Source organism: Podarcis cretensis, assembly GCF_951804945.1.
Source record: "Podarcis cretensis genome assembly, chromosome: 8".
Taxonomy (NCBI): Eukaryota; Metazoa; Chordata; class Lepidosauria; order Squamata; family Lacertidae; genus Podarcis; species Podarcis cretensis.
In genome coordinates this window covers 42,787,370-42,814,762 of record NC_137177.1, presented here as the reverse complement: position 1 = coordinate 42,814,762, position 27,393 = coordinate 42,787,370, and the positions used below count along the sequence as shown (strand labels likewise).

Genomic DNA, 27,393 nt, shown 5'->3' with positions numbered 1-27,393 from the left:
TGTGTTTTTTTAATGCATTACATGATAATACGTTTAATACGTGATAATGTGCTCAGAGTGCCCAAAACAATAATGTGGCAAGGTGCCTTAATGCATTTGGGGAGGGAGAAAGAAATTGGGCATACTAATCAATTAAAGGGGCTCCTGTCATGAGGCTGAGGCAGCTCTGCCTTAATAATCGGTCAGTTCTGGTATCCCAAATGCTAGAAAACAGAAGCCACTTCAGCAGAACCTCTTTCAAGTCCACAAGCATGTTCACTGGGTGGAGCTGCTCAGAGGGCGGCAGAAGATTTTAAACTCACTCAGTGGCAATTTCTGGATCCATTTCAGTTGTGGTTTAGGCTTGGTTTTGGCACAGAAATTGCTTTGGTCACCCTGTATGATGATCTCTGTCAGGAGAGAGACAGGGGAAATGTATCTTTGTTAATTCTCCTCAACTTCTCAGTGACTTTTGATACCATCAACCATGTTATCTTTCTGAAGTGGCTGTCTGAGGGATGAGTGGCACCACTTTGCAGTGGTTCCTGTACTACTTGGATGGTCATTTCCCTCCCTTTTTCAGAATTCAAAAATGAGGCTGCTTTAGCATCTGCCTACCTACCTACCTACCTATTATCTATATCTATCTATCTATCTATCTATCTATGTATCTATCTATCTATCTATCATCTATCATCTATCGTCATCTATCTATATCTGTCTATCTTTCTATCTAATCTATCTATCATCTATCTATCTATCTAACATCTATATCTATCTATCTCTATCTATCTATCTATATCTATCTATCTATCTATCTATCATCTATCATCTATCATCTATCTAATCTATCAATCATCTATCTATATCTATCTATATCTATCTATCAACTTTCTATATCTATCCCATCTGTCTTCATTTACGGACTTTTAGCACTGTATATGTGAGTGGCAAAAGGTAAACATATGGAGTGCAATCCTTTATGATAAAGAAAACAATATGGACAGTTCTCAACAGATCACACAGAAGTTAATCTAAACCTCTTAGTTTTCGTTTATGAATGTAGTCATTGCGTATATCATTTTCAAGTTCCAGACAATGTGAGAACTTTAAAATATATTGGAATGAAGCAAGGCACCTCTTGAAAAGCAAAAAGCAGTCTCTGGGCTTGTACTTTGGGGGAAGTGAAACAGGGAAATTGAAATGAGAGAAACTGCATTTGCTCACAAAGGGAAGTCACGCTTCTGAAGGAGTTTGCGGAAATGCAATGGAGATTTGTATTGCCAATGCTTCAACTACTTACATTTGCCTCTGTTCTAAAAGCATGCTACAAGTGGCATTGACCGGGGGCAGGGTAGGCTTATATCTTCACTTTCAGGAACAGAAAGTTCCCTCCCTCCCCACCACCGCCTGGAAGATGATGTCCATCTTCAGGTCCAGAAATCAAAGTGAATAGCTTTTAAAGTCACTGCAAAACAGGGTGCTCCCAGCTTCGTCCTAGAAGAAAACATCTTAGCTGAAACATTTGCAGTTCACTAGAGCCCAGCTGTGCATGTTTTAAGTTTCGGAGAACTTCATTTCTGGTTAGGGAGCAAGGAAGTGTTGAAAACCCTCTTCAGTTTTTTCATGATCACAAGAAAAGAAAAAAAGAATTCTTGGAACTGAGTGAGGATCTTTTATTATATTTGGTTAACTGTCATGACAGGGCTGGGGAACATTTTTCAGCCCAAGGGGAGGGCTGTGTTTCCTTCTGAGCAACGTTCCTTGTGCTGGGGTGGGTGGGGCCAGAGGCGAAATTAGGTGGAGAAACAAATGTAAATCTTACATTTGTATAATAGGTTGCTCACTAACTCAGCCATCACTATCCTCCATCCAGGAGGCAATATCAGACTCCAAGGACACATTCCAGCCAGGGAAAACCAAACTCCGTGGAACTCTCACCCACAAGGGGTTATACAGACACCATTCCAACTGAGTTTCAGGTGCCCAGTCAAAACTGCTGTATTTCAGGAGACCTCTGTACCCAGAAATAAGCTTCCCAGATATTTTACATTTTAAAAACTTTTATTTTTAAGATTTGAAATTTGGGGGGTTTAATTTATGTTTTAAATTTTGTATATTGTTTATCTTATTCTTGTATGCTGCTTTGTGACCAACATGGTGAAAAGTGGGATATAAATCTCTATGTAAACAAACAAACAAACAAACATGTGGAGCATCACAAATTAACCACAAGTTGCATGATATTTCACAATTCTATAAATGCTGACACTTATTTAGTTAGCAGCCTTAAGTGAATTTTTCTCATCTCTTTTGAAAATCTGGACTCCCTCACTGCCTTTATTTTTTCTTCCTTTCCTCATTGTGACACAAACTAGATCTCCAGAGGGATGGGGGAAAGAAATTCATTTCAGTTTGTATTGAAAGTTGATTCGACCTAATTTGCACTTTCTGGTATGTGAACCAAGAAACACCAGTCCTTCAAAATTCACACTTCTCTGCATTTTGCAGTTCTCTGGCCAAGTAATGTGTGCAAAAATGCATATGCAAGGGTAATTTGTGCATAAAAAGCACAGAAATAACACACCCAAATGCACTATGTTAGGGTAAATTGCTTTGCAAAAATGTGTATATTTGTCAACATTGCTTATAAACACATGGATATTAGCAATAAAATGCTGATAATTTTCATGAGGGCCTCTCTCTCTTTTAAGCAAACTGTTGCGGAAATGTGGGAAAGTGAATTCAAGACTGGAAAACTGAGAAACTGACAGATTTGTGCATCCCTAGTTCCTACCTCCCACTTCTTGCAATTAGTTTAATTCCAGAGCAGTCTAGTTTCTTGGCATAACACTTCATCCTCCTTTTGGTGATAAAATGTTTCTTCCTCTGTTCCGGAGACATCAGCCAAATATTCCTTCTCCCCAGAACTGCATTTAGTGCCAAATGCAACAGCTTCAGTGATGTGCTCTTTTGTATTTCCTTCCCTTTAATCCAGCGGTGGCTAGTAGCCCCTGGACCTGGTGAGGCAGCTCTGGACAAGGAAGTCATGTAGGTGGGGCCAATAAAGCCACATGGGTGGGAGCCAGGAGGCATAGCTGTCAACTTTTCCCTTTTCTTGCGAGGAATCCTATTCGGAATAAGGGAATTTCACTTTAAAAAAGGGAAAACAGCTATGCCAGGAGGTCACATGGACAGGCCCTAGTGCTGCTTTTCTTCCCATCATCCTCTCTTGCAAACTTGTGGACACAAAAGCATTGCAGTTGGTTTGTGTTGGCGTCCCTGGTCTCACAGTTTCTAGTGTGGGTTAATATCACAGTAATCATATATTACTTGAGAATTAAGCCCCACTAAATTCCATGGGGATAGCTCTCAACTAGTCCATTTTATACAAAGGCCTCATCTACAGGATCCAGTGATTCTAAAATAAAGCTTTCTCGAGTGTAGAGATGAATACATGCAGGTGTAGACTTCTTCAGTCTAACTCACGTGTGGAAAAAGTGGATTAACAGCCAGATAATACAGTGGTACCTCGGGTTACATACGCTTCAGGTTACATACGCTTCAGGTTACAGACTCCGCTAACCCAGAAATAGTGCTTCAGGTTAAGAACTTTGCTTCAGGATAAGAACAGAACCAGGCTCCAGCGGCGCGGCAGCAGCAGGAGGCCCCATCAGCTAAAGTGGTGCTTCAGGTTAAGAACAGTTTCAGGTTAAGAACGGACCTCCGGAATGAATTAAGTACTTAACCCGAGGTACCACTGTACTCAAATGTGAACAAGCCCCAAGACTATGTGGGAAACAGAGCCTGAATCACCCAGCAAAAAATCCCAGTAATGTACCCAACATGGTACAGAGTCTTCCCTCCTACATTATTAGGCCATGTAACTTTTTATATCGACAGATTATGAGAAGTACAGTATACAACCAGGGTGTGGGTGGAGGAGAGCCTTTCAAGAAGGGATTTCCAGAGCTCATTCAGAACAGGGTCACCGTGTGTTTTCTTTCTGTGTGGGAAGAGGCCAAGGCTGATGGATGATTTCAGGTGGGTATTTCCCTCTTCCTTTCAGAGCTAAACTAGTAAAAGATAAAACTACCGGTTGAGTTTAAAATTGCCCTGCTTCTACCACTCAGCAAACATGTTTTTGGACCTGAAGAGGATTGTGCTGAAATGGCTTCTGCTGGAGCTGTTGCTGCTGCTTCCTGGCGTTTGGGATGCTGGAGCTGAAGAATCGTTAAGAGAGAGGGCTCTCAACCTCATGGTGAAAGTCCCTTTAATTGATGGGTAGGCCCAATTTCTTTCTTCATCTCCCTGTCCAAAATACATTAAGACACCTTGTTGTGTTATTATTCTTTGGCATTATGGGGAAGCCTGAGGTATCATATGCAGAAAAAGACCTCATTTTGTATCAAAGAGAAAGCTTTCAAATTCTGTACCAAAATGATTATGCCATTAGATGATGGTGCTCATTTTACAGAACACTTGTTTAGCTTTACTATCTAAGTGTTGACATTTCAATATTGTTATTCACAGTACTTAAAACACTATTTCTTGGGGTGGCTGAGGGTCAGATTAGTGAATTAAGTGTCCCCTTAATTTCCCCTTGTTTAATCAACTTTAATTTCTTATAGTGGGGACTTAGATTCCAGTTCCTTACTAGTCTTCCCCCCTTTTTTCCTCTTTTATCATGGAAAGAGAAGAGGGAAAAAATAATAGGAATCAGTTATTTAACACCCCCCACTTGGGAACAAAACAGCATGAATGAGGGCAATTAATTACTAATCCTCAGACCACACTGATCAAGAAAGCAATAATATGGCCTGAATCTGCAAGCAAAAATCTTTCAATTTAACAAAATAGTTAATATGAACCCAAAAGCCTTAGTAGTGTGCTTTAACTTTCCACATTAGATAAGCTGGTGCTGCAATTGCATTTTTAGCTCTCTTAAAAAAAAATAAATCTCCAGTACCAGGTCTGATAAACACAGGAGTTCAACACCAGAAACGGATGTGAGATGTTTGGGGAAAGTTTTGCCCTAAAAGGTACCACATAAATCTTTGAAATAAATAGCTGGTGGATTATTTCCAATATGGAGATGTGAGTGGTAACTGTGTGGTTTAAGTCTAAATTTAATCTTTTTAATTGTTCTTGTTTATTTTAACTCCACCAGTGTGGTGTAGTGGTTAAAAGCGGTGGACTCGTAATCTGGTGAACCGGGTTCGCGTCTGCGCTCCTCCACATGCAGCTGCTGGGTGACCTTGGGCTAGTCACACTTCTCTGAAGTCTCTCAGCCCCACTCACCTCACAGAGTGTTTGTTGTGGGGGAGGAAGGGAAAGGAGATTGTGAACCGCTTTGAGACTCCTTCGGGTAGTGATAAAGCAGGATATCAAATCCAAACTCCTCCTCCTCCTCTTCTTCTTCTATTCTGCTGACCTCAAACCAAAAGAATTATGCCTGCTGGGTTTCTGCCTTGCCTTTGTGGTTTAAAGGGCTCCAAAGTTCATTAACTTAAATTTCTATCAGCTGTGTGGGAGACCTTAGCGCTTGGAACTAGAGTTGGAGCTTTTGGTGTTTGGGATGCAGGGTGAATGCTTTGCTGGAACTCTTCACGCACAAATTGTTTACCTTTATGAACTGTGCTCCCTACTGCATTTTGTTGATCCCCACCAAGATTTACCAATGGAGATTTACCCACTGAGAAAGAAGAAGGAGACACCCCTCTGTAAAAAGCCATAATAAGAAAGATAGACCACTGAGTGTGGATGAGGTGTCAGGATGAGAGAAAGAATTAAACCAAAATGCCTTTACAGCTAAGGTGGAGGTAATGCTGATTGGAAAACTTTACAACTGCTCATTAGACCAGGGGTCAGCAAACTTTTTCAGCAGGGGACCGGTCCACTGTCCCTCAGACCTTGTGGGGGGGGGCAGACTATATTTTGGGGGGGGGGGCAGGGGGAAGTGAACAAATTCCTATGCCCCACAAATAACGCAGAGATGCATTTTAAATAAAAGGACACATTCTACTAATGTAAAAACACACTGATTCCCAGACCGTCTGCAGGCCGGATTTAGAAGGCAATTGGGCCGGATACGGCTCCTGGGCCTATGTTTGCCTACCCATGCATTAGACTGTTCTATACTGATATGATATGACCTCGTGGGTATGCAATAACAAGGAGACATAGAGGACATGCAGAGTCTGCAACCCTCCCAAACTCCAAGCAATCCAAAATTGACAGTTTCATGCTTGGCAGTTTTGGCAACTCTGGTCCCTCTGGGTATTCTCTTTCTGCGTCGAATCGTCACTTCATTCTGGCAACTACTTTGGTGGAAAGAGGTTAATGAGGACAGCCAAGAAACGAGGACTGAGAAGTCTTGCAGGATTTTGGATCTCAGCCTGGAGATGAGTTATGGCAGAACCGTTTTAAAGGGAAATTAATCCTAATTCCAGACCAAGTAGCCCTTGAAATATCACCAGTGCCAAATGGGATCCTGCCAAATTGGCAGGGGAAAAACAGAACTGTGCAGAACTTAGACTAACTGTTTAAATTAAGAAGCCATTCAAGATAACTATGTCCAGAATGAATCTTGATGGGTCCCATCAGTGTTGAGGAGGTTGTTCAATGCTTGGTACATGTGGTGGTCCTGCCCATGAATTCAGGTGTTTTGGAACTTTCTATAACGAACAGTGCAAACACAATGGACTAGGTTTTCTGTTATATTTTATCAACAGATACCAAGAAGTTCTAATTGGATATCTTTATAGCTTCAATCTATGTGTGCTGCTAGCATTGTCTGAATGACATTTTTTAAAATATGGAAAGGATGAAACACCCTCCCCCAAATCCTTCAACTCTTCCACTATGTATTTTTATCTTTCAGGCACAATGATCTGCCACTGAAGTTGAGATGGTTTTATAAAAACCAGCTGAGTAAAATTGATTTAAGGACCCTCAGCACCACATCCACAAATATTGAGAAGCTCCAGGCTGGTCATGTGGGTGCCCAGGTAGGCCAGGGTGGAAGTAGATGTACTTCCAGGGTAGAAGTATATCTGTACTCTTGGACTGAGTTCTTTGCTAGAGTGAGCCAGAGACCAAGCATGGGGGAGGGATGCGTATACTTCTAGCTTTGGCTGGATGTCTGTTGCCATAATGGAAAAGATGGAGGTGGAAATCAAGGCTAGATTGTAGACCATGCTGGAAGGTGTGTATGGAAACATATTTCCCCTTTATATGCATTTCTGTATGGGTACACAATGCTGCATCTAGGATTTGGGCAAGTTATCAGTTTGTGCCCAACCTGTGTCTCCTCAGTCCTAGTCTGGTGCTCTGACTATTATGGGACACTGGCTCTTGGTTGGTTGGCCAACCTGAACCCCTCTAGTGGATTTTGGGTTAGCAGCCAGGCCAGCACTATATGTCAGGAGGCCCTCAGCGGCATGTGCTGCCAATGCCCACCCCCAAACACCCACACTCCCCTCCGCTAAGATGGCTGCACAGTGTATGTAGAGTTTTAGTGTTGGCCGTGGCAACACTTTTGATTGGGAGCCAAGTTCAACTCCCCTCTGTGGGCAAAAGCTCTTCAATGCTCCTGCCCTTCCTTCTTTATCTTTAAAATGGTGTTGGACTGGAGCTGTGCAAATGGAGGACTGTCCCCTGACAGCTCTTCAAAGGAGAGGGCAAGTAGAAAAGTGTTGTGGGCAAGTAAAACATGACCCACGACCCTCCTGACAGATGTAGCAAGTCTCCTTAGCAGACAAGTCCTTGACTGTAGGAAGTTTACATTCTCCTGGCTAAGGGGCAGCGCAGCCTGTGGAAGGGAACCACTTTTCTGAGCAGTGAGAAGTTTGGTTTCATTCAGTGGTGGCAGTGGAGGCTGCTGTATCAGAGAGAACAGGGCACTGCCCCATCAAACTCTGCCCTCAGCCAACTCCACCTGGTGGCCATCTAGGCTAGGGTTAGCACTGCCTGTCAGTTCCATCCTCCTTAATCCCAGGGTTGCCATTGCAGGATCCTGCAGGCAGAAGGTTGGGGACAAAACTAGCATTAGCTGGCTCTGCCTGTCGCTGGCTGCCTCCCTCTTTCATCCTTCCTGCCTTCCACCTTACCAGTCCCAATGGGCAGCAGCCACCACTGGGAAACACAGGCTTATTGGGATTTTCACGATAATTTGACTGGTTTTCAAATGGGCAGGTTAAGCACAGGTGGGGGATGCACAGCTTAAATACTCCAACAAATAGCCCAAACCCACATTAGATCTCTGGAGAGGCAGCCAGCACCCTCAAAACGCTGTTAGCTTTGCAGAGCCCCAAAACTCAGTTCTCTGCCTGCCTGCCTCACACTGCAGGCCTAGCTTGCCTTCCTACACCTGGCTGGGAGTGAGATGACAAGTGAACATCTATCTATGCCTTTTTGAACCATCTCGGTTCCCATAGAAACACATTGCCAGAAATTGTCTAACAAAAGAACGCTCCTGGCTAAATCCATCTGATCAGTCTGACCATTTTAGCAGCCCTCCCCTCTCTTGGCCAGATGCCAGTCTTACAATTGCAGAATCACAGAGTTGGAAGGGACTGTAGAGATGCTCCAGCTTTCCACCCATCCACCCACTCATGCTGACAAACTCTATTTTCATGTCTCTTTCAGTTTTGGTCAGTGTATGTTCTGTGTAGCGCTCAGAAGAAAGATGTTGTGCGCCTCACTCTGGAGCAGATTGATGTTGTCAAACGGATGTGTAAAAGCTATGAGGAACTGGAACTGGTGACATCTTCTGAAGGTGATGCTTGATATTGATTTTTATATTCTGATGCTTTCCGAACTTTGAGCTCTGGTCCATATGGCCCCTGGAAGACTGCCCAGAAGGCAATGTGACCCTCAGGCATAAGAAAGTTCCCCATCTGTCCTAGACCAGCACTAACCACTACACTACACTGCACTGTCTCTAACTATAAAAGGTTTTAGCCACAGGCCTCCATGAGTTACACTCCATATTTATACATAAAAGGAAACCATCTAATCCACTAACAGAGCTCTGGGAAATTAGAGGTGGGAGATAAGAATTCTACCCCCATAATTGTTCCAAACACTCACCCTGTGAGCTTTGTGGCTAAGAGAGGATTTGAACCCAGGTCTCCTCATTCCAAGTCCAACACTCTTATCTACTGCCCCACACTGGAACTGAAATTACTGTTAAGCTACTGTAGTTTATGACTACATGGTAAGTGTGCCCAGTGCAAGCTCTCTGCATTGCTCTCTTTTGATCATTTTGTGTTAATGTGTCTGGTTAAATTCAGATCTGTCTTTCTGATCAAAATCCAGGCATTGCCAGCACTGCCAGCAAAAAGATAGCATGCTTGATTGGCATCGAAGGGGGACACTCCATCGACAGCAGCCTCGCAACCCTGAGGATGTTCTACGAGCTGGGCGTTCGGTACATGACACTGACCCATAACTGCAACACTCCCTGGTAAACTACAAACAAGTGTTTCTTCAGAGAGGGGCTGTTTCTCTGGGATTTGCCAACATTGCTTAAAATACTGCAATGTATTCCTGCAGTGAGAAAATAAATGTATTTTCCCCTTCAAGGAGGTGGGGTTCTAGGAATAGCCAATACAGTAGTAGTTTAAAAAAACCACACCCTACAACTGAAAGGAACTTGTGGGGTTACACGCAGCAAGTGTGTACAGGGCCCATGGGTAGAAGATGTCGTATGTTCAGATTGCACAGGTTGATGGTTGACCAGTGAGCCACAAGCAGAACAGAAAGAGATTTGGGACTCAGCTACATTAGTAAGGAAAAAGCATTTTGTATGTGTTCTAACACTGTGAAAACAGATGGCGCTGTGGAGTACCGTCTTTCACAAATGTGATTTCCCATGTGGAAGTATACAACGTGTTTTCCTGAAACACTTTTTTTAATGTGTCTAGATCCAGCCCACAATTACCTGTGCTGATTCAGAAAGGAGTTTAATACAGGTCACTATAAAGAAATATCCAAAATTTGTTTAGTCGTTTAGTCGTGTCCGACTCTTCGTGACCCCATGGACCAGAGCACGCCAGGCACTCCTGTCTTCCACTGCCTCCCGCAGTTTGGACAGACTCATATCCAAAATACACAGGTGTAAACAGTACTGGGCTAGATGATTCCTGTACTTCTTTTCCATTTGAATAATTATTTTCCTTCCCTGCATTTTTAGGGCTGAGACATCATCAAAGCAATCACAAGACTATCCTAACACTGGTGGCTTGACTGATTTTGGCAAAGTATGTAAACTGACGAAGTCCTTTGCAATGCCCACTACTGATTCTCTTCTGAAGAAGCATCCTAGTATCCTATAGCAACAAAAGCTTATTATCACCTGTCTGGGTTTTAGGCCAGTTTAATAGTCTTTCCCCAAAGAATCCTGGGGGTTTATAGTTTGCAGAGGGGGCTGAGAATTATTTTCTGGAGTTCTCCATCTCCACCCCACTCCCAGACTCATAGGGAGGAATTAAACATTGTCAGCAGAGGCACTTCACTTTGCCAGACAATATCCTTCTTAAACTGTGGTGCCCAGAACTGGACACAGTACTCTAGCTGGGGTCTGACCAAAGCAGAATAGAGTGGCTGTATTACTTCTTTAAATCCAGACGCCATAATTCTGTTGATGCCGTCTAGAATAGCATTAGCTCCTTTTGCTGCTGTCACATTGTTGACTCCAGGATGCATGTCCAGTTTCTGGCTCTCTCTTCCCCACAGTCATTTTCAAAGCTCAAGAAAAACAGAATGCATATATTTCCATTGCCAAAGTGAAATATGAGCTGTGCTCTATTTTTGGCCAGAGTAGCAAAACCGATGAAACCGTCTTGTTTATTTTTGTGCTAGGAAGTGGTGAAGGAGATGAATCGTCTTGGGATGCTAATAGACTTATCTCACACATCTGACTCAACGGTGGCAGCTGCCCTCAGTGTCTCTCGTGCACCAGTCATTTTCAGCCATTCTTCAGCCTTCTCCATTTGCAACAACCCAAGGAACGTCCCTGACCATATTTTGCACCTCCTGGTAGGTGTAGCTAAAGCTTAATGCTTGTCCAAACCCAGGCAAAGGGAGGACATAATAGGGAGCTCAGAGGCACATTTTTTCCTCCCAGGTGCAAAGTCAGTAAAAAGAATTCTTCCTCAGAGAACCAATTCAAAGATGTCCAGGTAAAAGCAAGATGGAGAGCTACTTATAAAGCTGTATTATAATGGTCCATCTAGTTTAGTACTGCCAACACTGACTGACAGGAGCTCTCCAGGGTTTCAGACAGGAAGTCTCTTCCAGTCCTGCCTGGAAATGCTGGGGATTGAACTTGGGACCTTCTGAATGCAAAGAAGATGCTCTCTTGCTGAGCCACAGCCCTTTCCTGGTCAATGTCTTAAAGCCTGGGTCACTATTGCTTAAGAAGTGAGGAGAAACCAAACTGATCCCAAATTATTCTCCTCTGTGACTGTTTGGTGATTGATACACTTGGAATATTCAAATATTTGTGGAATATCATATCTGCAACTGAAAATATTGTACTATTTGATACGTGCACATCATGGCATTTTGTGTTTTGCATGTGATCATTTCCAGAGGGGTAGCTGTGTTGTAGAAAAGCAACAAAAGAGTAATCTCTGCACAAATTGTGCGTACTTCTGTGCCACACCACCAAGAGGCATTGAATCATCTCCATCAATTTATTGATCACTTGTACACAATCATCTCAAGGCAATGTACAATAGAAACAGCAAACAACAGAACAAGAATGACTTCAGTTGTTTCCAGAAAGTGCTGGTAGTGGGAGCCTGTCACAGTTTTACAGGAATGTTGTTTGAAACAACTGCCACATTGAAAGCCCTGCTCTGAGTTACTGCAGAGTAGGCTTCTGAGATCTTTGCAACTTCTGGGAGAAACTCAGTGATCTCCTGGGTATTTGAAGGATAAGGTGGTCCCTCGGATAACCTGGTCCCAAGCTGTATAGGGCCTTATATGTTAGTACCAACACCTTCAACTTGACCTGGTAGCAGATTGGAAGTCAGTGCAAAGCCTGCAAGATATTACATGCTGGCAGTAGTTTGCCCCTGTAAGCAACCAAGCTGCTGTGTTCTGCACCAGCTGCAGCCTCTGAACCGACCAGAGGACAAGATTCACCTGGTGCCAGACAAATACATTTCTTTTTTTCCCAGACCTTTTTACTAGGCTCTTAATTATCTGTGGGCTTGGGTGGATGGAATGTTTTAATCCTGCCTTTTTAAAAAATAGGATTGTCTTTTACATTTTCCTTTGTTTTTCCTTTCATGCCACTTTCAATGTTTGTGTTTGTTTGCTTATATATTGTAAGTTGCTTTGAGCTCTCTTGGTAAAAAAGTGACCAATAACTTTAATAAATAATAATGAGAACAATAACCCAAAGGGTAGCCCCACACAGAGTGCATTGAAGTAATCCAATTGTGAACACTAGGAAAATGCAATCAGGCTGTAAGTGTTACTTTGGATTGTGGTGAATGGGCTGGCCATTCATTTTGCCTTCCTCCTTGCAGAAAGCAAACAATGGAATTGTGATGGTGACCTTCTTTGCCGAGATACTGGGCTGTGACAACAATGCAGTTGACATTTCGACCGTAGCAAGTGTGTACCTCCCAGGGCAGAAGTCAAGCACAGTGGGGGGGACAAATCTGCCACTTTCAGTTCTCTTTTTCCCAGTCTTAAATTCAGTTCTTCACATTTTCACAACACTCTACCAGCAGGGGACGCGGGTGGCAGTGTGGTCTCTAAACCACTGAGCCTAGGGCTTGCCAATCGGAAGGTCGGAAGTTTGAATCCCCGCTACGGGGTGAGCTCCCGTTGCTCGGTCCCTGCTCCTGCCAACTTAGCAGTTCGAAAGCACGTCAAAGTGCAAGTAGATAAATAGGTACTGCTCCGGCGGGAAGCTAAACTGAGTTTCCGTGCGCTGCTCTGGTTCGCCAGAAGCGGCTTAGTTATGCTGGCCACATGACCCAGAAAAACTGTCTGCGGACAAACGCTGGCTCCCTTGGCCAGTAAAGCGACCCCAGAGTCGGCTACATGACCTAATGGTCATGGGTCCTTTACCTTTTTTACCTACCAGCAGGGATTTGGAATACAAGCGTGTGTCTCCTTACCTTATTGCTGTACACCACCTTGATATTTTATGAGTGGGCAATGCACAAACACTTTTATAAATAAATGAAAATTGCCACTGCTGCCATTAGCAGAACAAAAAACCCTTCTGTGAATTCCAAAGAGAGATTAATTTCTGCTGCTGATTGCAGTGCATGGGTCAACTTTGTCAGGATCAGAGTGGGAGGGAGGGGTTACACCCCCATTCCCCACATGCTGCAGTCTTGATTGAAAATGGACAGCCCCGCCATGCACTTGTTAGCAATTAAAAACAAAAAGCCCAGACCCAGTACTGACCCCAATGTTGCCCAGTGAACTCCACTGCTGAATTCTAACTTCAACTCTCTTCTCCCAGTCCAATTATTTACCAACCCCAAACCACACTAGTGACATCTGCCGGTCTTTCTGAATCCTGTAACTCATGCTTTCCATCCTCCCCTTAGATCATTTTGACCACATCAGGACAACGATAGGCTCAGAATATATCGGAATTGGTGGTGACTACGATGGAGTGAACAAGTTAGTAAACATTATTAGGGATAGGCAAGACCGAGTGACTAAGCTAGTAAATCAATATGTTGTTAACAACTTAATGAGTTAGTTAAACTGTGGGCATCCCATAAACCGCTGTGAGAACAAGACGCTGGACTTGTGGCTCATGGATTTCCCCCATCCTGATTGCTTGGCTGTTTGGTTTGCTGCACTCTGCTAGGATTTAATTGGTACTGTATTACTGTTTTTGGCATTGTGATTTGCTTTTTGTCCACTACCTTGGCTTTATTCGAAAAGAAATGTGGAAATAACAGCAGCAGGGGAAACAACAACAGTGTTTTACACTTGGGATTAATCTGCAAGGTGTGAAGCAGTTGTTTCCATTTCACCTGGAATTTTACCAGACCTGAATTGTTTGGAGATGATGATGATGATGATAACAACAACAACAACAACAACAGCAACAACAACAACAATTTATACCCCACCATCTAGCTGGGTTTCCCCAGCCAATATGGGCAGCTTCCAACCGAATATTAAAAACAATACAGTGTCAGACATTAAAACTTCCCTAAACAGGGCCACCTTCAGTTGTCTTTTAAAAGTAAAATAGTTGTTTATTGCCTTGACATCTGCTGGGAGGGCATTCCACAAGGCAGGTGCCACTACCAGAAGGCCCTCTGCCTGGTTCCCTGTAACCTCACTTCTCACAGTGAGGGAACCGCCAGAAGGCCCTCGGTGCTGGACCTCAGTGTCCAGGCTGGATGATGGGGGTGGAGACGCTCCTTCAGTTATACAGGAGATATTGAGAAGCTCAAGTACATTTGCTACCCACCTCCCTCAACTGACTTTCCTTTGAGGGGAAAAGAAGAATATATCATACAGCAGCCTTTGCCAACCTGGTGCCTCTCCCCAGATACTTTGGACTACGACTCCCATCAGCACCAGCTGTGCTCGCTGAGAATGCTGAGAGGTGCAATCCAAAACCTTGAGAGGGCACCAGCTTGATGAAGGCTGCTAAAAACCAGAGTGTAGGAAGCTACGAGAGTTCAATGTGGCCTTGCTAGCTAGGCTCTTGAAGTCCACTGTAAAGATCCAAGGGTTGGTTGAAAGCAGCTTGCCCCTTGCTTTGTTCTGAGAAGGACATCAGTCCCCTTCTCTGCAATTACTGGCCAAAGGATACCGTGGCTTGTATGGTGAATTGTAATTTCTTTGCAGGTATCCGGAAGGGCTGGAAGATGTTTCCAAATATCCAGCCTTGATCGAGGAGCTGTTAAGGAGAGGTTGGAGTGAGGAGGAACTGGAAGGCGTTTTGAGACAGAACTTCCTTCGTGTTTTCCGGGAGGTGGAAAAAGTAAGAGTGAAAGAATTCCTTTCTTTGTCCAGCTGGCTCTCTTGCTTAAAGTGACTCCTGTTTAATGCAGCTTGGTTTCTAATGATAGAGACTAGCTATCTGTTTATCTAGCAGATCACCTTGGGCATTTGGATGTTCAGCTGAACTCATGCTAGGGATAGGGAAGAAATTCAGTTTAATGCAAAACTGCGCTCATTTGCACTTCCTGAAACAAACCTAAAGGTCTGGTATAGATGCCTGAAGGGCCACATTCGGCCCCTGCGTTCCCTATTTTTGGTTTACAGGCATAAGTGATGCACCAGGCCTCCTGAACAAGCAGTAGCAACTTTGGGACTCTTATGAAAAACATGTGTAATCTCCATATTCACACAACATGCCACTTGGGAATGTTGAGGGGATACTTAAAACATTGTGTGATTAATTTTGCTTAGCAAAATTCTGGGGTGATGGTGGAAATAGATAACTTTGAAATTTGTTTGAATGGTTAAGGAAAGTTTAGATGATAGTTATAATAAATTGAGTCACCTTATTGTAAACATTTACAGCAAGGCAAAATTCTACAAATTGAATTACAATTTTTAAAAGTCTGATATTGTCTACTGGAACAGAAGAATGAGAGACATTGACTTAGATCCTATCAAAGTTAGTTGAGCCTAGGTCACACTGAAATCATTGGGACAAGTTAGTTGAGTCTTAAATTAACTCCTATTGGTTGCAATAGGAAATGAGTTCAATTAATTAAGTTGGGATCCAGCCCATTAAATATAATAATAATAATAATAATAATAATAATAATAATAATAATAATTTTATTATTTATACCCTGCCCATCTAGCTGGGTTTCCCCAGCCACTCTGGGCAGCTTACAGAATATATAAAACATAATAAAGCATCAAACATTAAAAACTTCCCCATACAGGGCTGCCTGCATAACTTTCAGATGTTTTCTAAAACTTATGTAGTTGATAATCTCCTTGACATCTGAAGGGAGAGCTTCCCACAGGGCGGGTGCCCCTACTGAGAAGGCCTTCTAGCTATGCTAATGGTCTAGTGGTTTAATGTGCTTATGGGAACTTGATATTTTTAAATTTATTTTCTTTCTATTTCTCTGGCCTCTTGAATGAAAGATAAGCACCTAACATAGCCAGTAGCTGTCAACTGCAGAGAGATATTACAGGCTTCCCATAGGCATCTGATTGGCCTCTGTCAGAACAGGATGTAGAAACAGTTCTATTTCTGCTATTGGGTCCCTGGAGCACAGAGTCACATGAAGTAGCAACCAACCTTGCAGGATTTAACAGGATTTATTTGAAATGCATATGCAGGACAAAGGTACAGAGCAATAAATTCTCAATCTGCACACCCCAGTCAGGGTGCGCCCACTTTTTATACCCCTTAGAATGCATAGACATGTGTTCACATGTAAAACATGTGATTTACACCAATAGCAATAAGATATAGCTTTGTTTCTTGTGTTGCCCTCCTCCTTTTCAGTTCGCCTCCTCCTTTTCAGCCCCCCCCCCCCGGTCTGGGGTTACAATAACACCCATTCAACCTTGCTTATTATCTCTACCCGCTTAAGCCAGACATTCCAGAGAGAGAGAAGCCCATTTTCACTGTAACATCTAAGCAAGAAGAAAAAGCCTTGTTCTTCTGGCTGGTGTAAAAACCTCCCTCCCCCCTTTAAGGAAGGGGTTTGGGCATAACATATGAGAGGGGAGAAAATGCCTCAAACAGTTTTTGGGATCATATAGAGAACAATATTCTAATGGCCCTTCAAGGATGCTGGGCTAGATGGACCTTTGGTCTGATCTGGGCTTTTGGTTGTTATTATTGTTGCTGCTGCTGCTGCTTTCTTAAATAGACAGACAGAACCATCAGTATATAAAGCAGCATTCCCCAGCCTGGGGCCCTTCAGGTATTTTGGACTGCATCTCCCAACTGCATAGATACCTGAAGTGAAGCCCCCTGCAGCAAGCAGGTTACAGTTAAAACATAGACAGCTGGTGGAAACAAAAGAGCAAATGGGAAGATGGCATGGTGAATGTAGTGAGGAGTAATGCAAATCAATATACCTATGGATTACATCTGCTTCTGTATTCTTCATTCTTTCATCATTTTTAGTTTCATTGTATTGAAACTCCTATGCACCAATTAGGAAAGATTGGTATACAAATTATGTAAATAGATAAAGAGGACGAACTCTAGATTCCAGTGGGTTTTGCCTTCTAGTTAGCTTTGAATTTTGGATTTTTCTAGGTGCGTGATGAGAGTGCTTCCATGACAGCCGGAGAAGAGGAAATTTCACCAGATGACGTACAACACGACTGCCGTTTAGACCTGAGGCCTCCTCCTGGTTAATGTCTTCTTTGTCTTCTACTTGGGGACAACCAAGCACCTTAATATTGCTGTGTCCATGTGGGACTCATGTTGCTCACAGAGAATAATAAAGCTACTTGCCTCCACGGACATGTAAACTGATGGTATCTGATGATCAGGGGCAGGGATCCTACAGCCTACAGGCAGAATTAGGCCCGACACAGGCATCAATTTGGCCCATGAGGCTATTCCCCACAACCTCCTGCCCTACATCTGTATTTTCAGGTGTGGGCTAGATGGAGCTGCCAATGCACAATTGAGAGCTTTAAAGTATGCACCCTATTGTGCAAAAAATAAAATAAAAATAATAATAGTATTTTATATTTATAAAAAGGCTATGTTTCTTTTGCTTTCAGAAATCCTCCTGGCTAGCCTGGACATATAGAGCACCCTGTAACATCACTATCCTTTCCATTCCCTACAGGCAGAGCTAAGCTTTCACAATAGTGAATGACTATTTTGTATGTGCTGGATGGCATCTGTTTTATTCTCAAGACAAACAAGATGAAAGTCACAGAGTGGGCTGTAGCACTTTTCTCATCTCGCCATTATTGAGTCATGGAAATCAGCAGGATTCTAAAAATTGGAGGAAGATTATTTTTCTATCAAGATGTTACTTTCTGAGGGGCACAGTCTTCCCAAGCACAAGGTATGGGGTAGCCAACATGCTGCCCTTCAAATGTTACAAACTACAACTCCCATCATCCCTAGTCATTGGCCATAATGGCTGCTTGCTGGTGGGAGTTGTATTCTAAAACATCTGGAAGGAATCAGAATGGCTACATGTAACACTGAGTAATGCTATCCAATTTTGTGCCTGTTGCATTTTTACCTAGTAAACCAGGAGTGGGAAGACTTCGGGCTTCCAGGACCCAAGATCCACCAAAAGGAAATGTGGTTCTTCTTGGCAAATGTTCAGCCCAGAATTTGTTTTTGGTACACGGATTGGCCACACAGTAATTCTATTTCCAGTCTCCACTCCACCCCTGCAAACCTTATTCATATCAGCAGCTTCATTTGCTATTGTGTTAAACAACTGGAAACTAGAATCCTTTCTGATATACTGAGAAATCAGCCAGAGACCTACTAGACAACCCCAATCTACCTTCTGCATGGAGTCAGAATGTCCATCTTGATTCTGGGGAGGGGCTAAGTAATCTGGGTTCAATCCCAGGCTCAATTGCCTGGTGTTGCTCCCACCTCACAAGCTTCCAGTACAGCCACTGCCCTGTCTCTGACTGCCAGCAGGGAGGCTCACAAGCCTGGCTCAAACATTGTTTCCAGGACTGCACCAAAGAGCATGTTCAGGCCCAGCCTGCCCTCATGAATGCTTGTTTGCTTGCCCAGCCCTGACATTTGGGATGGGACCCATGTGAATCACTATGGCTGCCCCACTCTTCAAAAAAGGGCTGTGTCAGTGACTAGCTATTGCCCAGTCATGCGCCATAGAGCTCTGCTTTGAATTCCTGAGCTGCGTAACCTGATCTGTGTTTGGCCATTGTAGTAATTTGGGGAATGAAATCTTTGGCAGGAATGGTGCCAAGAGTCCATGTACTGCATCCACGAGTGGGAGCCAGGACAGGGACATGCTTTTCTTGAGGGACATTGGCTTGCAGTGTAGCACCAGGCATCTTGCCCGTGAGAGCTTAACACTCCCATTGCCCAGCCTTCTTCCCAACTCTCTTGGATGATTTCTCTACCCCTGGCACCATATCATTACTTACCCTGAAAAACAGAATTCACCCCAGAAGCTGCTCGATTTGCAGGTTCCATAGCAAAGGGTGGCTTGGGAATGGTGTCGTGGCAAGTTGTTTCACATACGCAGGACTGGGGATCAACAATTTGAAGGTGATGATAATGGCATCACCTATCAGCCTGGAGCTGTTTTCACGAAAACCGCAGTGATAGCAATGACAGGTAAGTAATTTTCAACACACACACACACACACACACACACACACACACACACTTTATTTATGCTGCAAAGTGTTTCAGCTTCCACCTTCTTCAGCTTCTCCAATAAAAATAAATTGATGCTTCCCTCCTGTCTAGAGAAAACCTCCATCCAAGGGAGGTGGCAACTAACAAAGAAGCTCTGTGGTGGAGGCTGCCCTGTCATTAGTATTGAACCAAAATTCAGCTACCAGCCCAGTACATGGAATGAGGCTGGCACCATCTTACCCTTTGCCTCATGGTCAGCCCTGTATGGGCCATTAGGCTGCTTGCATTAAGCCAAGAGGAAGGGAACAAAGTTATTGCTCTCCTCTCCTGAGTTGGAGCAAAGCTGGCAGGGTAGCTTTGCGCACACTTCTAAGAACACCAGGAGAGTGCCCGGCAAGGTGGCTCATTCTGCATTGAGTTCCAGCTAACTCAATCTAAGGAAGCAGGCCAAAATTAGCAGCCATAAAAGCCCAGACGAGCCCCAGCTGGCTCCTGATCCCACTGCAGTACATACTTTGGCAATCTAGAGCGATGGCACTGCAGTGTGGCAGGGACCAGGCTATCAGTTCCCTCTGTTTGCAGTCTGCCACTGCCTCGCCCACAAGACTTGATGCTGCTTGGGTTTTTCTGTCACAGCCACCATTCTATTGCTCCAGCCTCTTACAGTGACCCCTGCTGGAACAGGCTACAAGGGCTATCTAGGAAAACGTTTTTAGCAGTCTCTACCACAGGCATAGGCAAACTTGGTCCTCCAGCTATTTTGGGACTACAACTCACATCATCCCTAGCTAACAGGACCAGTGGTTAGGGATGATGGGCGTTGTACTCCCAAAACATCTGGAGGGCCGAGTTTGCCTATGCCTGCTATACCAATTACTTTGCTGAGGGAAACTCGCAGGAAGATTTTGCACCAGCAGTCAAGTAATTTATTTTGGGCAATCCGATTATGTAAAGTTTATTACTGCTGTTTGAGATCAACTTAGCAACAAACACACTCAAGAAAAGTATTGTACTTCTGCTGCGGCAAATTTTCACTTTCTAAGGTGATTGGTGTAAATACCTTAAGCGTGCACCAAACACATTTTATCCATGGCGCAAATACTCCCAGAAGCACAGCTATTGCAACCTGATGCAATTCAGGGGTCTCTCTCTCTCTCTCTCTCTCTCTCTCTCTCTGTGTGTATAGCTGTATTTTTCCCTGCAATGTTTAAAAGCTGGAGCTAGGTGGCAGCACTTTCTCAGTGTTTCCTACTGTAACCGTAGGGAAGTAGCAAAGAATCCCCCCCACCACCCTGCTTTAAAAGTAAGGGTTCCTGAAATTATGGAGTACCATCACAATTAGATAGTTTTAGATTCTGGACTTATTGGGCTCGTGAATGGCATTGAATATTGCTTCACTTACTTAGGGAAGGGCTATAGCTTTGCATGTTAACTGTCTATGGCGTTTCCAGGTAAGGTTCTGAATGCTTGCTGTCTGAAGGCTGAAGAGCTGCTGCCAGTTAGGTGAGCTACAAGACCAATGGCCTTATCTGAGTCAGTGTAAGTTCCAGAACATGTGTTAAGTTACAGCGCATTGATATACTCTGCCTGCAGAAGGTCTCATGTTCACCCTCCAGTATCTGCAGTATGTTGCCCAGTATGGCTACACTGGAGTAGATAATACAGCTGTGCAAATTGGAGCTGATGGACACTGTAGTCCCAAACACCAGATTTGAGGAAAGCTGTGCAGCGTGACTTAGTATAAGAACATTCCTGAGGAAGCCTGGGCAGTTGTGGAGGGTGATGCCTCTAACCTCCTTACCAGCCCCTGGTCTCCTCTTCCCAAAAGGGTTATTACCAATTCACGGCCAAACAATTCTCAGTATTTGCCTTTATATCTTGCCAGGGCTGCTTTGCAATTGCTAAAAAAATGTAATTTCCTCTCTGCATTGGATCACCTCCATGCCTCAGTGACCATATTTGTTGTTGTCAACAATGTGCCGTCACAAGAGTACTTGGAAAGAGGCTTGTTCTAAACTCACAGTGGCCAGCTTAGCTCTCAGTGATCCTCATTCATCCTATGGGACAAAGCATGTGAGTTGCAATCCAGGACACAGTTGCAAGGGGGACAAACCTGCCACATGTGGCAAGCACGAAGCCCACTGCAGCTCTCTCCCCCCCCCCCCCCCAGTCTTAGCCTCAAATCCCCAAGGGTGCATCTCTTCAGTTTCTCTCAGAGAACATTATTGACTCGTAAAATGTATGCTCTGTCATTCTGCTGTAATCACAGCACTCTGGGAAGCTTCAATTTAAAAACTATTAACAGAATAGATCGTAAAACATTTACAAATGCAATAAAATGAGAGGCAGTTATGGCCGATAAAAACAGTTCTAAAAAAAAACACCCCAACAACTAAGGGGAATCATGTTACTAAAAAAACAAAAAACCTTCAGTCTGGTAGGTCAAAAGTGGGCCAGAGTAAGGCATCAGAAAACCAGTAGACTAGGAAAACCTGTGAGGCATTGACTTTGATTGTTCTACTTGCACAAAAAGGTATTAGCCAGGATAGATAGATAGATAAACAGACAGACGGACCAGTGGAGTAGCGTGGGGGGTGCAGGGGGGGCCAGCCGCACTCGCAGCTCTCTGCCCCTACCTGGCTCACTCACTCTCTCTCACTGCAGTGCTGGCTGTGCGAATCCGATCCGAGCTGCCGGGTCGCCGCCCACTGTGGAGGGGGAGGGTGCCAGGCATGCGTTGCGGTGCGGAGCGGAGAGAGAGCGAGGGAGGGACTATCTGGGGGAGGGACAGTGCAGCGGCCGCCCAGCGCAGCGCTGAGCGCGGGAGAGAACTACAACCGACCAGCCCAGGCAGCAGCAAGAAGAAGCTGGCAGCGGCGGCAGGTTAGGGGTTAGGGGCGCAAATTACTTGCCTTGCCCCGGGTGCTGACAACCCACGCTACGCTGCTGAGACAGACAGACAGACAGACAGACAGACAGGCAGGCAGGCAGGCAGGCAGATGATACCCAGAGAGGCAGGCAGGCAGCTATACTGTACCAGTCATCTCGTCCAGCCTCGCTTGCACAATCTGCAGTGCAGGATGCAACAATGGCAGCCCTGACAGGTGCCCATCCAGTTTCTGCTTAATTCTCTCCCAGAGAAGAAGAGCTGACCAGCCCACCAAGGTAGATTGCTCTACTGTTAAAACAGTTGATCCTGTTAGGATGCTTCTCCTAATATTTAGCCAAGATCTTCCCTGCAATTTCATCTGTTGGTCTGTGTTTTGCTTCTGTGTGGCAGCCCTTCAGATATTCGAAGGCCACTCATGCCTCCCCTTGACCTTTGCTTCTCTGAGCTAAACATACCTGGTTCTTTCAAATAATTTGTTATAGGACTTGGTTTCCAGACCCCTAAGATAGTTGGGAATGAGATTGGGAGAGAGGTATTAACTGTTAGAATTCAGGCTATTTCCACCTCAATCCATAGCATGGATTGCTCTAATGCAAATTGTCTAGCTAATGTTCTATCCCAGTTCCTGCTGTTCATGGGTTCTGTTCCCAGAGGAGTCCACTTAACCATTTCCCCACCTCTGTAGGTAAATACTGAGTACCTTTTCCACTGCAGCGTTATGACATGCTTTGCCTGATTTTAAAGTGCTTTTGAGAAAGTCTGATGAAAGGGAGGTCTGCAGAGTGCATAATCAAGCCCAGACTGCAAAACAGAAGCATTTCAGAAATGCATGACTCCCCGATGCTCAGATAAACAGCATCAAAATGAGCCAAAGCAATGTTAAGTAATCTTGGCTCTGGCCAATTTACACGACTGTCTTGACATTCTCACATGCAGGGGAGGTACATAAAATGAAAAACAATTGGATTGGGCCAGCATCCAATTTCCCACAGGGGACAACCGGTGAAGCCCACAAGCAAGACGTGCACACCCGTTGTCCTTTCTCATTGTGGTTGCCCAGCAACTGCTTTGAGAGACTCAAGCTCAACCTGTAACAAAATATTGCACTATGGAGTGTTTCGGTTCAGCCAGCCATGCCCCCCTCTAAGACACTCCATTCCCTCTCTCCTATCCGGTCATCCTCTCAAACAGCCAGACAACATTCCACAATCACTTAATTAGCTCAGACTGCACTGGGCTCTGCACTTCTGCAGAACCTGGAGTTTTCCTTCGGCTGCTGATATGTCCTGTGAATGGATGGTACTGTTTTGGCTACATAAGCCATGACACTCTGCTCCGAACACTGAAAACATAGAGGGAATGACACAGCCTCTGAACGCTGTGGTTGCATGTGGCTCTTGTGGAAAGCATCCATGGAGAGACCCAGCCTTCTTCAGAAGTTTGTCTGGTTTCCTGTTTCGAAGCCGTCTAAGTCAGCATACCATAAACGCAAGCTGTGTTCTGTGGGGAAAGTACTTTTTTATGGGGGGTGTTCCTAGTCAAAACTGCTTAGAAAAATGTGTATATTAGGAGCGAACTGCCATAAGATGCTGAAGAATTTTCCTGAGGACTTTTTGTTATCAGTGCAAGCTTATGTAGAAATGTGGAGAAGTGAATTGTAAAAGTGGAAAAATGTGAAACTAATAGAAACTGAAATTGATAGATTCAGCTTTCCCTACCTTAGTCACTCTTGGCTTTTTCCAGTCAGATCAGCCATCCACCTTATTTGACATTTATATATTGCTTCACTGACAGCTCCCTTATTATCTCCACTTTTCAACACCTAATGAAGCGATCTCCTTTGCTTCTTTAGGCAGGACATAATGACATAAAGCTGAAAGAGCAGCAAAATGTGTCAGAAGCCGGACTCTATTCTTGCTCCTGATGAAAGCAGAAAATTGCAGCCTCTGTGTAACTTAAGGCTGCAATTCTATACCAGCTTAACTAGGAGGAAGCCTCACTGAACTTACTTCTGAGTACACTTGTGGCCATCTACAGGCTGTCAGTATTTTGCCAGAGAGATTCAGGTGCATCCCATAATTTTAGGTAAAGGTAAAGGTAAAGGTACCCCTGCCCGTACGGGCCAGTCTTGACAGACTCTGGGGTTGTGCACCCATCTCACTTAAGAGGCCAGGGGCCAGCGCTGTCCGGAGACACTTCCGGGTCACGTGGCCAGCGTGACATCGCTGCTCTGGCAAGCCAGAGCCGCACACGGAAACACCGTTTACCTTCCCGCTGGTAAGCGGTCCCTATTTATCTACTTGCACCCGGAGGTGCTTTCGAACTGCTAGGTTGGCAGGCGCTGGGACCGAGCAGCGGGAGCGCACCCCGCCGCAGGGATTCGAACCGCCGACCTTTCGATCGGCAAGTCCTAGGCGCTGAGGCTTTAACCCACAGCGCCACCTGCGTCCCAGCGCCACCTTTATGCAATTAAAGTGGATTTGGATGTCCTAGTCCAACTCCCTGCAGTGCAGGAATCTGCAGGATATATACTTGAATTGTAAAAAAGAAAAAGAAAAAAGCCTCTTGTTTGCCTGGATGACTCTCCTTCATTGAAGGTTTTTAAATAGAAGTTGGATGGCCATCTGTTGGGGGACATATGCTTTGAAATACTGTTGTAAGCTTCAGGAGCACACAGAACTATTAGGCAGAACAGCAGCCTGAGTGGCCAGGACCCACCGGAAGGGAGTGAGGTTTTTGTATTATATATATATATTTTTTTTTATTAATTTTTTAGAAAAATTTTCTTTTACAAATTTAAATAACACATTCACATCAACCATAATGCCAAATTCTTTTGGACTTCCCCCCGCTCCCTCCACAATCCTCATAATTTTATATTTATTTCACATTTCCTTTATAATTGTATTGCCAGTTAATTAATCTTTACAACTCTTATCCCTCCCACAATACCCTTTCTCATCACAAAGCCTCTTTAAATCCAACTAGCGTTGTCTGTTCATCACAAATATTTTCCAGATAAATCGTAAACTTTCTCCAGTCCTGTGTGAACTTGTGATCTTTCTGGTATCTAATTTTTCCTGTCAGCTTGTCTAGTTCAGCAAAGTCCATCAATTTCCGTCTCCATTCTTCCAATGTTGGTAATTCTTCTTGTTTCCATTTTTGAGCCATTAAAATTCTTGCCGCAGTCACTGCATATTGAAAAAGTTTATAATCACTTCTATTAATTTCTCTTCCTGTAATTCCTAACAAGAAAGCTTCTGGTTTCTTCACAAACGTGTATTTAAACATCCTTTTCAACTCATTATATATCATTTCCCAGAAGCCTTTTACTTTCTTACACTCCCACCACATATGGTAAAATGTCCCTTCCCTCTCTTTACACTTCCAACATTTGTTACATGTCTTATACATTTTTGCTAATTTTACGGGAGTGATATACCATCTATATACCATTTTCATAATATTTTCCTTTATCGTCATGCATGCAGTGAATTTCATATTTTCCTTCCACACCTTCTCCCAGTCTGCTAACTGTATATTATAACCAAAATCCCTGGCCCAGTGTATCATAACTGACTTAACTTCTTCGTCCTTTGTTTGCCATTCCAGTAACATTTTGTACATTTTTGACAATACCTTATAGTCATTATTAATTATTTCCTTCTGAAATCTAGACTCTCCTTCAATATATTTCCTCTCTTTACAATCCTTCTTAAACATATCATTTGTTTGGAAGTAGTGCAACCAATCATATACATATTTTTTAACTTGTTCATATGGCTTCAGTTTCCATTTCCCCCCTTCTTTAATTACGATATCTCCATAAGTCATCCAATCCTCTCTCATGTTTATCTTTTTAACACTCATGACCTCTAGTGGGGATAACCAATGTGGTACATTTGGTTCCAAAATATTTTGGTACCTGTCCCATATTTCTATAAGGGCACCTCTGAAAATGTGGTTGGCAAAACTTTTATGAGCTTTCTTCTTTCCTAACCATAGATAGGCATGCCAGCCAAACCTATTATCAAACCCTTCCAAGTCCAGTAGCTTATTGTCTTTTAGTGTTATCCAATCCTTTATCCACCAGAGACAAGATGCTTCATAATAAAGTTTCAGGTCCGGCAGGGCGAAGCCACCTCTTTCTTTCGCATCAGTTAGTAGTTTAAATTGTATTCGTGGCTTTTTGCCCTGCCAGATATATTTTGAGATCGTTCTTTGCCAATCTCTGAAGATCTTTGTCCCCTTGATTATTGGGATCATTTGAAATAGAAACAACATCCTTGGAAGCACACTCATCTTGATTGAAGAAATTCTGCCCCAAAAGGATAACTTCATCCTACTCCACACTTCGAGGTCTCTCTTAATATTGTTCCAAATTGTCACGTAATTGTTTTGGAATAAGTCAATGTTTTTTTGGGTTAACCATATTCCTAAATATTTTACCTTCTTCGCCACTTCCATCTCTGTTTCTCTTTGCACTTCTTCTGTCACACTTGGATCCAAATTCACCATAAGTTTAGTTTTCCCCTTATTTAATACAAATCCGGCCACTCTTCCAAATTGCAAAGAGTGCAAAGAGGTTTTTGTATTATAAGACATTATTTAGCTGAAAAGGGATTGATAGATGTATTAAATTATAAAATTACTGGCCATTACAGAGTGGACTGGAATGGGAATGGCTAAATAATAATGTATTTGAATTAATGTTAATGAGTTACCTTGCTCTCTCTCCATGGCTGTGAAACCTCCTTCCCTCTTCCTTACTGAAGAGTTCTGTGTAACAGGAAAGCTTACATACTTGTTAACAAAAGTTAGTCAAATAAAAAGTATATTTTGACCTAAAAAAATAAAATACTGCTGTAAATCTGTCTTGATTTTATAGTTTTATCTTATTGTAAACTGCTTTAAGGGCTTTTCTTTTCTCTTTTTTTACAATCAAATGTATAAATGTTATGAAATAAAATTATTTACTTGTGATTCCTGTTTCGCAGGGGGTTGGACTAGATGACCCTTTGGAGCCCGACCAACTCTACAATTCTGTGTTTCTATGAGCCTCATTGGGTGTGCAGCAGGTCCAGGGAAGGGCATGACCTAGGGAAAAGGTGTGATTTAGACCTGAGGGGCCAGGCAGGTAGGATACCAGAAGGTTTCTATTGGAGAAGGTGGCCCTCAGATTTCAAAAGATTCCCTGCTCTGGATTTCTTCAGGT

General features: G+C 43.5%; 1 protein-coding gene across 2 annotated transcripts; it reads left to right on the top strand.

Moving 5' to 3' along the window:
* Nucleotides 1–3,905: 3,905 nt before the first annotated feature.
* LOC307222815 (dipeptidase 2-like) lies at nucleotides 3,906–17,435 on the top strand. Of its 2 annotated transcripts, XM_079988333.1 has the most exons (11): nucleotides 3,906–4,023; nucleotides 4,113–4,263; nucleotides 6,863–6,989; nucleotides 8,629–8,758; nucleotides 9,301–9,448; nucleotides 10,178–10,244; nucleotides 10,846–11,022; nucleotides 12,525–12,612; nucleotides 13,566–13,641; nucleotides 14,833–14,968; nucleotides 17,228–17,435. In XM_079988333.1, exons 1-11 carry the CDS (start codon nucleotides 4,014–4,016, stop codon nucleotides 17,327–17,329), a joined length of 1,212 nt encoding a protein of 403 aa, XP_079844459.1. In that variant the 5' UTR covers nucleotides 3,906–4,013; the 3' UTR covers nucleotides 17,330–17,435. The 2 variants fall into 2 exon arrangements, with proteins under 2 accessions (XP_079844459.1, XP_079844460.1); XM_079988334.1 differs by lacking the exon at nucleotides 4,113–4,263 and having other exon boundaries at nucleotides 3,995–4,023.
* The last annotated feature ends 9,958 nt before the right edge of the window (nucleotides 17,436–27,393 follow it).

Bases quoted from the DNA above. Each gene is read 5' to 3' on its own strand.
- LOC307222815 (XM_079988333.1), top strand. The intron at 13,642-14,832 runs GTTAGTAAACAT...ATTTCTTTGCAG, and splicing joins GACTACGATGGAGTGAACAA to GTATCCGGAAGGGCTGGAAG. The intron at 14,969-17,227 runs GTAAGAGTGAAA...GGATTTTTCTAG, and splicing joins TTTTCCGGGAGGTGGAAAAA to GTGCGTGATGAGAGTGCTTC.